The 12,608-nt window shown below is 45.3% G+C and overlaps 1 protein-coding gene across 3 annotated transcripts in view; it reads left to right on the forward strand.

The window, feature by feature from the left end:
- The first annotated feature begins 4,566 nt into the window (after positions 1–4,566).
- Positions 4,567–12,608, forward strand: part of MITF (melanocyte inducing transcription factor) — a 103,656-nt gene continuing 95,614 nt past the window's right edge. Inside the window, exons 1-2 of one of the 3 annotated variants that reach the window (XM_062008033.1) lie at positions 4,567–4,644; positions 4,818–4,935. In XM_062008033.1, the coding sequence (XP_061864017.1) occupies positions 4,832–4,935 (104 nt within the window). In that variant the 5' untranslated portion in view covers positions 4,567–4,644; positions 4,818–4,831. Of the gene's footprint in view, positions 4,667–4,759; positions 4,936–12,608 lie in introns of those variants that run through there. The other 2 variants (XM_062008032.1, XM_062008034.1) reach the window with 2 other exon arrangements.

Raw genomic sequence — 12,608 nt, forward strand, 5'->3', positions numbered from 1 at the left:
AGAGGAACATGTTAGGTTTATTCTCCTGAGTGGGGAGAAGTAAACCTCCTTGATTTGAAGGCAGAAAATGATGAAAACTGCACCTTATGGGAGACAAAGCTCAGATGGCACTCAGGGTAGGCAGAAACTGTGATTAAATCCTGAAAAAGTGTGTGAGGGTGTTGCTGGGAGGTGGAGGGAGCTGAGGTCTGAAAGAGGAGGAATGCATCTTGGGTGGGCAAAGAGACGGGGTGGCAGCTGGAGAGGGAAGGAGAAAGGTGACAAATTGGGAGTCTGTGAAGGAACGGTGTGACTGGATAAAAAGAAACCAGGACAAGAGATGAGGTAGAATGCAAAGAGTGTGAGCAGAGAGGGGCTCTGCTACATCTGACTCGAGAGAGTGAAATAATTTTGATGAGATATTGGGAATGGGAGATTTGAACTGGCAATATATGCAGCTGGTGGAAAGAAACGGGACAGGGTGCTCTTATGACACTCTACATAATCTCTCCATGGGTACTGGAAGCTCTAACTTAAATGCCACCTTTCTTTCTGTATTGAATACTGAAAGCTTTTAAACAAATTTTCTGCCTTGTAGGGAGATAAAGAGCAATAACAACTTCCTGTCTTTTAGTCTGCAGGGATAAGTTGCATTATCTTCCTGAATTTCACAGTGTATGATACTGAGTACAACTTCAAAGGTCTGGGAACTTTCTTCCAAATTGTCACATGTCTGTTTATTTTTTTGAATAGCAGCTTCCTTTCCTCTTCAAATGAATGTACAATAGTTGGTGTGGAGAAATCCTTCCCAATCAGGAACTCATTGTTGAGTCAGGTGTCGATTTTTTGCCTGCTTGTACAGATACCAATCCATGCTGCCCCTCCCTGCTGTCAACTAGAGATTCCCAGACTGTGGTTTGAGCAAAATCACTGATGGGAGAAACATTTAAAATTGTATTTGTAGGCCAGAAGAGAAAAAAAAAAAAGTGATAACTGTAAGTGAAGATACAACAAATGAGGGAATTGTAAAAAAGCAATCCTAGGGAGGGTGTGTGGAAATATCAGCCCTGCCCCATGTGCTTGCTGCACATTAAATTGTGCACCCCACAGTATCTTGAAAATCATTGCTGAAATCACAGGAAATGTTGGTTCAGAATGAGGAAGAGCTGTGTCTTCTGATAAACCCTTCTCCTCAGGAGCTGCAAGGCCAAAGCCCTTCAGTCTCCTGAACCTCTGTGCTTTTTTCTCTGACTAGACGACAATCTGGTTTGAAAAGGTGAATCTTTCTAATAATCTGGACACTTACTTTAACAACTTTAGCAACACCAAACTCATCAGTTGGAAAATAACTGAAGGATGCAGACCAGAGCAAAGATATCTGCATGACAGTGGTGAGCTAAGCAGAGCTGGGGAGCCCCAACACAATCGCTCACGGCTTTTGGTGGGGGTTGTGTTAGTTTGGGTAAAGAACGGGACAGAAGTGTCCTATAAGCACTGAGACTGTCTATTTTGCTAAATGTTAATAGGCAAGTCTAGGAAGGAGTTAAGGCATGAAAATTTAATTCCATTTGAAAAAAAAAAAGGGAGAATGGTTGAAATCCAAGTGTGGGCAAAAGGAGCATTATCTTCAACAGGTAGTTGTTGATATGGATGCAGTTGTTTGTTTTATTCTGACTACAATTTGCATGAAATCATTCTTGAAACCAGGGCCAGTTTCAGGCAATATAAAACCAAGCTGTGCATTCCCAGTGATTCCTAAATCTGGCTATGGAACTGTACTCCTGACAAAACGGAGCTTTACTTCCTAGAGAGTGTTTCAGACTTGCTCTTAGGTCATTGCTCTTAGTGGACTGACAAGGTTACAGAAAGCCTTCCTGGTAAGAGTCTCATTAGGGTTATGCCCATAACACAAACACTAAAGTTTGTGTTCTGCCACTGATTTGATGTTTGGCAAATGCTTTCTGTGCTTTGTTTTTCACTTTGCTAAGTGGGATAACCATTCTTGCTCCCCTCCCTAAAGCAGTTTGACACCAATCACTGGAAAACAACAGAGCTATAGAGAAATCTAGCTGTATGGAATAACTACACAGAAATCTAAACCCTGTGTCAACAACATAATCACTTCATCTTTAATTTCAGCTAATATGTATTTTGGGTTTAATTTAATTTTGTTTGTGGAAATCTAACTGCATTATTGGCATAACAGAATTCATCTTTAAGCATCATGTTTGTTTTGGGGCATGCTGAGGTATTAGTATCCTGCTTAAGCACAGTGAAAGTATTGTTCCTTTACCCTGAAAGAGAGGCTCTAAAAAAGGTATTCTAAACACAAATGACACCTATTATGAATAGAATAAAGCTTTGTATGACTCAGCAAAACAGTGTGAAGGTCCCAATCAGCCCAGCTGCAATGAGAAGCTGCCCCCATCTGAACATCAAATACAAACTTTGCATTGCACAGAGGAGGGAGGAAAGGCAGAAATAAAAGCTTCATGGTCTGATGAAAAGAAAACCAGCTTCCTCCCTCCCTGTGAGCTGTACATGCCAGCCCTGCAGAAGCTGCGGTATCTCAAGTGAAGCAGCATTGCCTAGGACATATATTTGCATACTAGATCTTAGTTCTTTAGAACTAGTGCTATAATTAAAGCAGAGCTGAAAGCTCATAAGTCATACATTTTGAAGAGCAGAAGAGAGTATCTCATTTTTACACCTGGAAAAATAGCAGCAAAGTCACTACAAAGAGACGAGTCCTGTTCCGTGCCGCTTTGCATCAAATCGTGTAGCATTTCTCATGAAAACACAGTTTGTCAGAGACACCCCCCAGCCCACAGAGGCTCAGGCTGTAACTGTAGCTCAGCAGTGGGGTTTTATTCGATATTGTTTTTAATTGTTTGTTTGTTGGTTGCCTTTTTTCCCCCGAAAGCACTGTTAGCAAGCCTACTCCTCTGTCGAGTTATCCCAGCCATCTGCCAATGTGGGCTCAAAAGAACATTCTTCAGGGCCTTATCCAATTTGTTGTATCTGATTCATTAAAGTCATTACTCTTTCTTGTAAGTCATTGCTTGGAGTTTGGCAGCTGCATAATAATCTGCGACCTGAATTTCTAAACTAAGCTAAAAATCTGGAGTTTATTCCATCAAATCTCACATTGAAATGAGTGGGGATCCTGGCTGTCCAGGTGTGAGCAGTCCCCACTGCAGCACAAAGCAGATTTGGCAGCTGTGCCCAGGAAAAAGATGTGTGTAGAAGCTGTTTTTTCTGACTTATCTGGTTGTATGGAGTCAGTGGTGCTGCAATGATACAACAGGAGTGGTGTGATTTTAGCTGCGAGCAGTATGACGGCACGAGAATTATTTGACATCAGTTGTCAAGTGTCCTTAAATGTCCTGGGCCTTTGAGTTGATGTGTGACATCATTTAGTGAGGTCAAAGCTCTGGAGAAATGCCACGAATGACATTTCCTGCAGCATTCCTGAATTAGAAGATCTCTCTCACCCTACCATCACAGCATGTAAGGAAAAAAGGCAGAGCTGAGGAAGGTTTCTTGCCTTCTGGGTTGTACAGAGGAACATCCTGATGGTCAGTGCTGATATACAGCCCCTTGTGAGGGCCTCACTCCTGAAATCGAGCTCCCTGCAGCATTGTGGCCTCTCATCAAAACCCTAGTCTGAAGGAAACAACAAAGGCTAAACAGGATCTTTTTACTAAGTCCAGAACCCTCTGCCCCTAGTGCTTTGAACCTGAGGAAGGACCAAGTCCATCACTCTCCAGTAGCTGAGCAGGAATGGGATGTCTCTGATCCCTGACGCCACCCGTGCCAAGGCCTCCTCACCTGCCCTCCTGCTTCTGGGACCAAGTGCCTATTGTGGGTACGATGGAGCGTGGCAAATCCATCAAAGATTATCTCAGTTTCCTAATCCTGCCAGAGCCAATCTGGGAGATGAGGCAGCGTTGACAATTCTCTGCTGCAAATAATCGAAACCCGTCTGATTCTCAAATGTTTGATTTTATTGTACCTTTCTTCACCATGCAGCGAGCCTCTGCCTGTTTTTAGCGGCACATGAAGTGTGAAGGACGCCCCTTAGAGCTACACGTTCTTGTGCTGAAAACTAGTTCTGCACAGGGCAAACAGTCCTGGGACGTGAATGCCCATTGCTACCGTACCCCACAAAGTGAATTACCATAAACGTCCCACCCTCTATCGCCCGTGGATCTTCTCTGTGATCTGCACTCTAACTCATCGCACGCTCCTCGGCTGAGAGGAACCCTCTGCTCCGCTCCAACCTCCCGCAGCGCTCCCAACGAGGCCACTGCCCGCGCCCGGAGCTGCGCAGGAGCCTGGTTGTGGCGCCGAGGCCGCCGCCTCTGCTGTCATCGCCCAGACCCTTCGCGAGGGTGTGAGGAAAGGCGCTTTGCGTTTGTGCCCCCGCGGGCCGGGCCGTGCCGAGCTCCGCTGCGGCCGGGCTGAGGGCAGGCGTGATGTCACGCGCGGCGCTGCCTGTCGTCAGAGCCGCGTGACGTCAGCGCGAGGAGCGCGCACTCGGGGTGCAGGTGGCGGGCACGGCACGGCACGGCACGGCCGGGCTGGGCTCGGCTCGGCACCCCCGCCTGACAGCGGCCGAACCGAGCGGACGCGGCGCGGCCCTTCCCGGCGCGGTGCAGTGCGGTGCGGCCCGGCGGGAGTTGTAGTACGCGGCGGGCGGAGGCGGCCGGGCCGGCCCCGGGGCGGACTACAAGTCCCAGGCGGGGCGGGCGGCGGCGCTGTGTGTGCGCGGGAGCGGGCGGCGCGGCGCGGCGGGGCTCGGCTCGGCGGTAACCTCCCGTCTCTCCCTCTCGCAGCGGCGGCGGCGACGATGCAGGCGGAGTCGGGGATCGTGCCGGACTTTGAGGTGGGCGAGGAGTTCCACGAGGAGCCCAAGACCTACTACGAGCTGAAGAGCCAGCCCCTCAAGAGCAGGTGGGACAGGCGGTGGCCGGCGACCCGCTCCGGCGGGCGGAGGACGCGGTGCCCCCGCGCTGCGGAACCGGGGCGGCGCGGCGGGGCCCCGCGCTGAGTCAGGCCCTTTGTAAACGCTGAAATACCCCCCTTCTCCGTCTCAGCCACCCCCGCGCTGAGAGGAGGCATCCTGCGCAGCCGGGCGGCCATTTAGTGCTTTCCTGCCATAATAGCGGCGTTGTTGGGCGGGAGGGCGGGCCGGGCCGGCGTTATGTAAAGGGCATTGTCGGCCGTGCGGGACCTCGCTGTCACGCCGGGCGAGCCGCTCTGGGGCAGGCCGGGACACCGGTGGCTCCTGTCCCCGGCCAGCGCGGCCGGTCGCGCCCGCAGCCCCCCGCGCCCCCGGCAGGTGCGGCCGCGCGGGTGAGGCCAGCGCAGGGGCCGCCGAGTTGTGGCAAGGGCTTGTGGTGCGAGAGGTTGGCTCGGGCTGGGGGGGGTTGATTTTGAGAGCAGGTTTCTTACTTGTAGTTGCTTTGAGGACTGCGAACTTTTGCCTGGGTATGTCACTTTCTCCGTCAAGTGTGTTTTTCCTCATATATACGGTTTTTTCTTATCTGGAGTGGCTGCGTTGCAGAGATAGGGTCCGTAAAGGGAAATAAGGCGTTGTGTGCCTCTCCCCCTTATGGGGTGTTAGGTACCTGCATCCCATCCTAGTACGGGAGAAGGAAAGCAAATGCTCCTGTGCCTTGAGCATCTACCTTGTCAGCAATAGCATGTTTCTCTCTCTGCTTTCTCATTCAAAGTCCTCTAGTGGTAACAAACCCTCCATGTCGTCACTACATGCTCTCCTGAGTAGTTCAACTGAATAAAAAGTCGTTGCTGCAAGTACTTGTTGTTTGTAATCAAGCTTGTTGTCATCCTGTCTTCATAGTCCTGGTCTTTAGTTTTGAACAGTGTTCTTCCTTCTGCTGTGGGTGCATCTGAAAAATGAATGGGAAGGTAAATGTTTAAAAACAAAATGTTACTAGAATGAGCTGAGGTTGTACCACCTGTCAGACACACTCCAAAGTAAATAAATAATATTTTGATTGTGCTGGGAATGTTTCAGAAACATTGAAGGTCTTGTAGTGAAAGATGTTACAAATCCTGTCACTGTTGCAAGGGCTGGCAAATCGGGCTGGCAAACCTCCTGCAGCCTGTCTTCACAGCAGCTCTACCTCTGATTCAACCTGTGTTATTGATGAGAAGTGGTTATGTGTTGTGCTGAGGATGTGCAACCTTTTACAGCCTGATAGGCCAACCAACCTAAGCAAAGCTGACAGAACTTCTCTGCCCTCCAGAGTTGTGCAGGGAGGTTACCATTATCCAAGTAATTAGCTGGGAGCCAGGCTAGTAGGTGGAAAAAAGACAGTGCAGATGAGATGGCTTCACCAGCAATGGATGTGCTCCAGTTGTGATGAAGGCAGCTGGGAGGACCACAGGGCTTCAGGTTCAGTGCTGGTGTTGCCAGTGGAGAGCAGCAGTCACGGGGTAGAGTGTGACAACTACGCTGTTGTCAGTAGCCCTGTTTGCACCAGCTGTGGTTCCGATGAGCGTGCAGGAGTTGTCCCATTATGGTCGTCCACTTTGCAGTCAGCAGTTTGTGCCTTCACATAGTGTGGGCATGGAGCACAGATAGCAGGTTTGTATTGGAGCTTGCAGAGATGTTCCAACTGCTTTTAATTCCTGTTACTCAATGCTTTGGGACCTGAATGCATCCCTGTGTTGTTTGCTTTTCTTAGGGGAAAGTGAATAATGCTTTGTAATGAAGCACTGGAGTATTTGGCCATCTTCTAAATGTTGTCACCTGAAACTTTTCTAGACTTCAAACTTTCCTGTCCTAGTATGTTCTTACCTGATAGTCCTGCAGAGTCAGCACTGCCCACTTGGGGTTTAAAGAGACCTCTGTATCAGTCCTGGCATCCTGGTGGTGCCTCAGACAAGCATCTGTTCTGATGTTTCTGGAAGGGTTTGTTGGGTAGGAGAAGTGACCAGCTTGTCACAGTCAGCTTTAGGTGTTGCAACATGTACTCATCCATACAAGAAGGAGCCCCAAGGGTGGAATAACAACCCGTGTTTTTTTTTTTTTTCCTGTTAGATAGTGAACAGACACATTAACCTCAGTGTGGAGTCTGCTCAGCTCACATGCAGCTCTTACCTTGAGGTAGAGTCTTGTCTTCCTGGTCTTGTGGGAGATGAAGAAGCAAAGGAGCTAGGGGCTCCTGCCAGGTCCATATAAATCTCTCCCCGGAGCCAGGCTGATTAAAACTTGATGGTCACAGGAGTCAAAAGTTGCTTATAAACCTGTTTGCTTCATGATGTTCAGATCATAATCTAAGAGGGCTTCTGTAGTCCTTCAGCTTTGCTCAGGCCTGAAACCAGTCTGACTGATGATTATCAAGGGTGTCCAACATTGCCCTGCTGCTTTCTCTTGTGGATGTAAATCAGGAGTAATTGCATGTCAGTTAGTGGAGTAGCACCAGGTCAGTGGTGTAGCAATGGGACTGTGGCCATGGGAATTGCTTTCCTACTGTCTTCTCTGCAACCAGAGCAAAGAAAGGTGCCTGGGGAACAGGCAAACCAGAGGCAATAGCTGATGTTAGGAAATTAATCTAAATAATGATCTACTCTTTTCCCTGGTGAGAACTGCTTATTTCCTAGCAACATTCAGGGCTTTCTCTGTTCTTTTTTAACTATAAGAGGTGAGAAGCTTGCCTGGCTTACTCACAGTAGCTGAAATCGTACATAGAAAAAAGCCATCCAGCTCTGAAATACGTAAAAGTGCTCTGAACCAAGAAGAAACTTTTTTGTTGCCCAGTTTAACTGAGCCCTACTGATACTGCTGTCCTTCACTCAGTAAAACACTCCTGTTTGCTTCCTTCCAGATTAACCGGTTGTCATGTACTGGAAAACGAGCAAAGATTTCTCCTCTCCAGTGTGCCCTCACAGCTCCTCCATCCGTATTTCGTAATTCAAGTCTGCAATCCAAAGCCACAAGGAGTCCGATAATAAAAGCTTTTTGCAGTAAATACTGTACTAACTTAGGCCAAGCCACAATTGAATGCTAGAGGCCAAGGAAAAATGTAAGCCCAGCAAAAAGCTTTAATCGTAGGGGGTGGAGAGAATGCATGGAGCTGAGATACATCAGTTCCAACCATATTTCCTAAATCCCTCAGACTCATGAGGAGTTAGCTTCTTGTGCTAAGTGCTAGCTCCATTTAAGGGTTCACTGGAATTTGCTGTGGTTGAATGTCTTTGAAAACTGAGAAGATGTTTCAGTTGTTTTGGTTTCTCCAGAGTCACTTTTCACTGTGGAAGGAAACTGAACTGTGTGACTAGCCAGAAAGACAATGAGATATATTTCCCCCCCACCCTAATCCATCCATACTTTATTCCTTTCCTACCATATTCCTGAAGGATCATAGTTCTAGTTTGTAAGTGCATAAGCTTAGATATAAATGTGTTTATGTAATGAGCAAGTAAATAAGATTTCTTTTCTGGTTTCTGATACAAGCAGTGCATGATGAACTGATTTTTTTCTTTTAAGGCAATCAGTGAAGAAAATTATCAGTTATTACCTAAGTAAACACACATCCTGACGTGTCTACATGCAGTCATCAGGGTACTCTAGGCTTAAGCTACATCTGTCATGCTGCTTATGTGGATTCTGTACATCATATGACTTATTAAAGTGATATTTCATTATATCAAACTGGTATCTTGAAGTAGAGATGTTACAGTCTGCATTTGTACAGGGTGATCTGAACTTATCCAGATGTGCCCAATGCAGCAAAAGAAGTTCCATATTCAATTGCTTTTCTCTGGTTGTCTTGTTCTTTGTTTTTGTGTTTTTTTTTTTTTTGTTCTCTGTAATGTGTACCCATTTGGGTGGTATGTGTGACCTAACAAATGCCATCAAGTTATTGTCAGTTGTGGTAATTTACTACCTTGCTCTTAATAAAACCATGTACCTGCAGGTAAATTACTGCTCTTTGTGCTATTTTCTGTTGCCCTTTCCCAGCTTGCTTACTTCAGAGTGGTTAAAAAGCACCCGAATGATGCAGTTACTGAAGTATTTTTATTGGGGGGAAAAAAAAACCTATTAGAGAATGCTTTTAAGTTGCATGCTGTTTTTTTTGGGAAGCTTATTCTTGCTTTATGAGCAATAGCCTTGAGATGTGGAGTTTGTCACTATTAAAACAGTGGTGTTTATAAAATTCTTGTAATTCCTGGTGTCCACATGTGGGGGGGGTTTAAAATGTAGACTTTTAATGTTTTACTTATATCAGCTAGTTCTTCATCTCTGTCCATTTAGGATGTTTTTTTCCCCCCTCTCCTAGTGCTGTGCTAAACACTGAAGTCTTAGTTAAAACTTCCCTTTTAATACCTGGTATTTGTTGAGGAAATACGAATTTCACTAGGGACACACGTTTCACAAATGTTACTTCATCTGGAGCCAAAGAGGACTTTTTTTTCCTGAAGTGCCTTAGTCTGCAGCTGATCAAATTTAATTTTGTAAATGAACTTTACAGGGTGATTAAATTTGAACTTGATTACATTAGGCTTCTCAACATTGAGTTTGTGCCTTATTTGAGGTAGTCTTTTCATATTACTGCTATTTATGGATCTTAATTCAAGTGTTTTATATTCTGGTTGGGTTCTGCAATGCAGTTTGTTCAAGCTACTGCTTATATCTGTTCCAGTTGTGCAAGAAGTGGAAAATATCCTTTATTTAGAACAGGTCACATGTGCTTGCATCCAGGAACCGTGCCTCTGTGTGTTTAAAAAAAAATAAAAGTCAAAATGTATCTTGGAGGAACAGATTTTAAAAGTTCCTGAAATATTTTTCCGTCTGTTACAGAGGAACATTTCGTATTTGAAAGTAAAAGGTAACACTAGCAGAGTTGCAAGTGATACGTAGGCTAGCGCTGCCTGGAGTCAACGGGAAAAGTCTTAACGGACGGCTGTGGGAGTAGAGCTAAGCCAAAAGTATGTCTCTCTGCAGTCTCTCCGGTAACATTTGTGTGAGTGAGTCAATAAATCCCATGTTAATTCTGCACTTCAGATTCGCTTCACTGGGAAGGAAACCCTCACCACATCTTTTGGTACTGCTTTTGGTTTTGAAATGAGTCTCGAAAGGAGAAGCTACAGTTGGAGTGGATACTGTATAAACATGTGGAGACAATAAGTGGTATTGCTTTATATTTCTTTGGACTGGGAGCCAGTGCTGCTCCTTGTCTGTAGCAGAGCATTTGCTGTGGTGAGGGATCCTTGTTGACTTTTTATTTTGTCCAAATCTCTCACTGTTATTTGCAGCAGGCCATTGCTGTTTTTAGCAAGGAAACAGAACTAGCCCATGAAATTCAGTTTGGCCTTTGCTCTGATGTGAACTATTGAGCATCACCTTTTTACTTCTCTAACCTGCTTTCCTCAGGAGAGTTTTATTTAGCTGTCAGGCTGATCAGAGAGTGCACAGACATTTTGAGACTGAGCTGACTGCATTGAGTGTGCACCTTTGAGCATGCACATGTGCGTTCCTTGTATTTACCAGACTGCTGGCTGTGTTAGTTGTGTAAGTACATATGCATTCTGCCTGAAATAAATCCATACCTTTCTGGTGAGCAGGAAGCTTCCCCAGCTGGCTGCTGTCGATTCACAGAACCCAGGTGATAATTTGAATCAATATATTCTTCTGCTTTTTAAATGGTTGAAAAGAAACTGAATCAACCCTGCTGATGGATAGCTGGCGTGCCCCTGGTACTGCTTGTTTCCCAGTGTGTACTGGAGGTAATTTCACACGCCTCCAGACCAGTCTTTTTGGAGTTACTGTGAACCTACAGTTGTCGTTAACAAGTCATTGAGGAGCTTATTCTGCACTGTGTATGTTTTTATTTGGCGCGTAGGGTGATGCATCAGAGGTCTTTTCCAGCACAGTTGGAGGCAGCGTGACTAATTCCTGCTGTATGGTTTGGTCAGCATCTATAAGAAAAACTGGGAAAGGAGAGCAGGAGAGACTCTCAGATGTGTTATTTTATAAACAAATTCAACCTCTCACTGCATTCTGTGATTAAAAGTTGAATGAGAAGAAATCTGTAGAGCTGCTTCAAAATGAGGGTACAGGAGAAACCTTTTCTGGCACTTTCTAAGCTGTCCTCTTATTTCTAGGTTTGCTTTCTAAAGCAATGCACTTTAAGGCTTTGAAAATAACCAGGAAGGAGTAAGTTTTCTGTTTACTTTTCTGCTAAAAATTGAACTTGCTTGTTGGCTGTTAATTGTCTTCCGAGAATGATCTGCTGTTTCAGTCTTGAGAACGAAATGAGAGTCCAACTTCCATTAAGCTGGTCAGGCTTTTGGCCATTATTGTCTGTCTCGTTCTGTTTTGCATTTGAAAAGTTTTTGAAATACATTAGTTTGTAGCATATTTGTTTGGTAAAGTTTGCTGTCTTTAATGTCATTTTGATTGGAACAAAGACAACATGATTAAGCAGCGTGGCATGGCAGATTTTGATGGACAATTAACTATTGCATCACTGACATACTAAAACTGATTATTTGTTTGTTTATTTTCTTACTTCTCCCAGCAGCTAAACAGTAACAGGACTGTTGGCTCACATGTAGCTTTACGCTTCATCCTGGGGAAAAACAGCACAGGAAAAGGAATATTGTTGCATATTCATAATATAACAATGCTACTGCTTTATCTGCAACAACTGTGAAAGAGCTGATGCTGCCTTGAGTGTCAAGGTTGAAATATTTACATTCCCTGGAACCAGAGACTATGATATGTCAGAAACGGGTCAGCCTGTCCTGCCCATCTCCAAGGTAGGAGTTACATGCAGTTTCAGTGTTAGACATGTCCAGGGTCAGCTTACTGTGGATGAGCACTCAGGAATTTTGGGGTGCTGTTTAAAAGGGCTCTGTCCCAATGTCTTTGGCCAGGATTTCAGCTTGTGGCTTTCATAGGCCCCAGTCACTGATGTGTGTGGGCTTCACCTGGGAATAAGCATTACAAAGAGGGCATAGGAGTGTTCAAGTGATAGAGGATGGTGTGACTATACCTGGGATGAGTACAAAAATGGTGAAAATTAATAAGGAAGGTTTGCAATGCAACTGCTAGCTAATACTTTAACCACTAATACTGCCTTTAGATCGAGCTCATTTTTTCTGGTAACATCTCTGCTGCGAGGTGTGCTGTAATGTTTGTGTTAGCAGCTTTCTGCCAAGCATGCAAGCCAGGGGCTGGTTTACAGCTTATTTTCCTTCAGCAGTAAGTGATTGTATATAAACTCTCTGTAGGCTCCCCCCACCCTGACCTGGTGTTCATGGCTGCTGCATGGACTGGACTGGCAGGTTGAAGGGCAAAAATGTGTTGCTGTGATGTATAATTACTTCTTCCAGCATGAGCCAACAGAGGTGCTTGCTGTGATGATTGTTACGTAGAGTGCTATGTAAAACGGAATGCAAGCTTAATGTGGGGTTGGGGCTAGTATTTTAGTGCTGTAATTAACAGCCTCTAACAGTAAACAAGTTCTTTTTTAAGTCAGTTTCTCATGAAGATTATTCCTTTACAATGTAGGCAGACATTTTCAGATGTGGAGTTTATGAATTCTATATTACTTGAAGGAACAAACAAATACCTTTTTTTTTTTTTCTCA

This window comes from Colius striatus, chromosome 15 (genome assembly GCF_028858725.1).
Source record: "Colius striatus isolate bColStr4 chromosome 15, bColStr4.1.hap1, whole genome shotgun sequence".
Taxonomy (NCBI): Eukaryota; Metazoa; Chordata; class Aves; order Coliiformes; family Coliidae; genus Colius; species Colius striatus.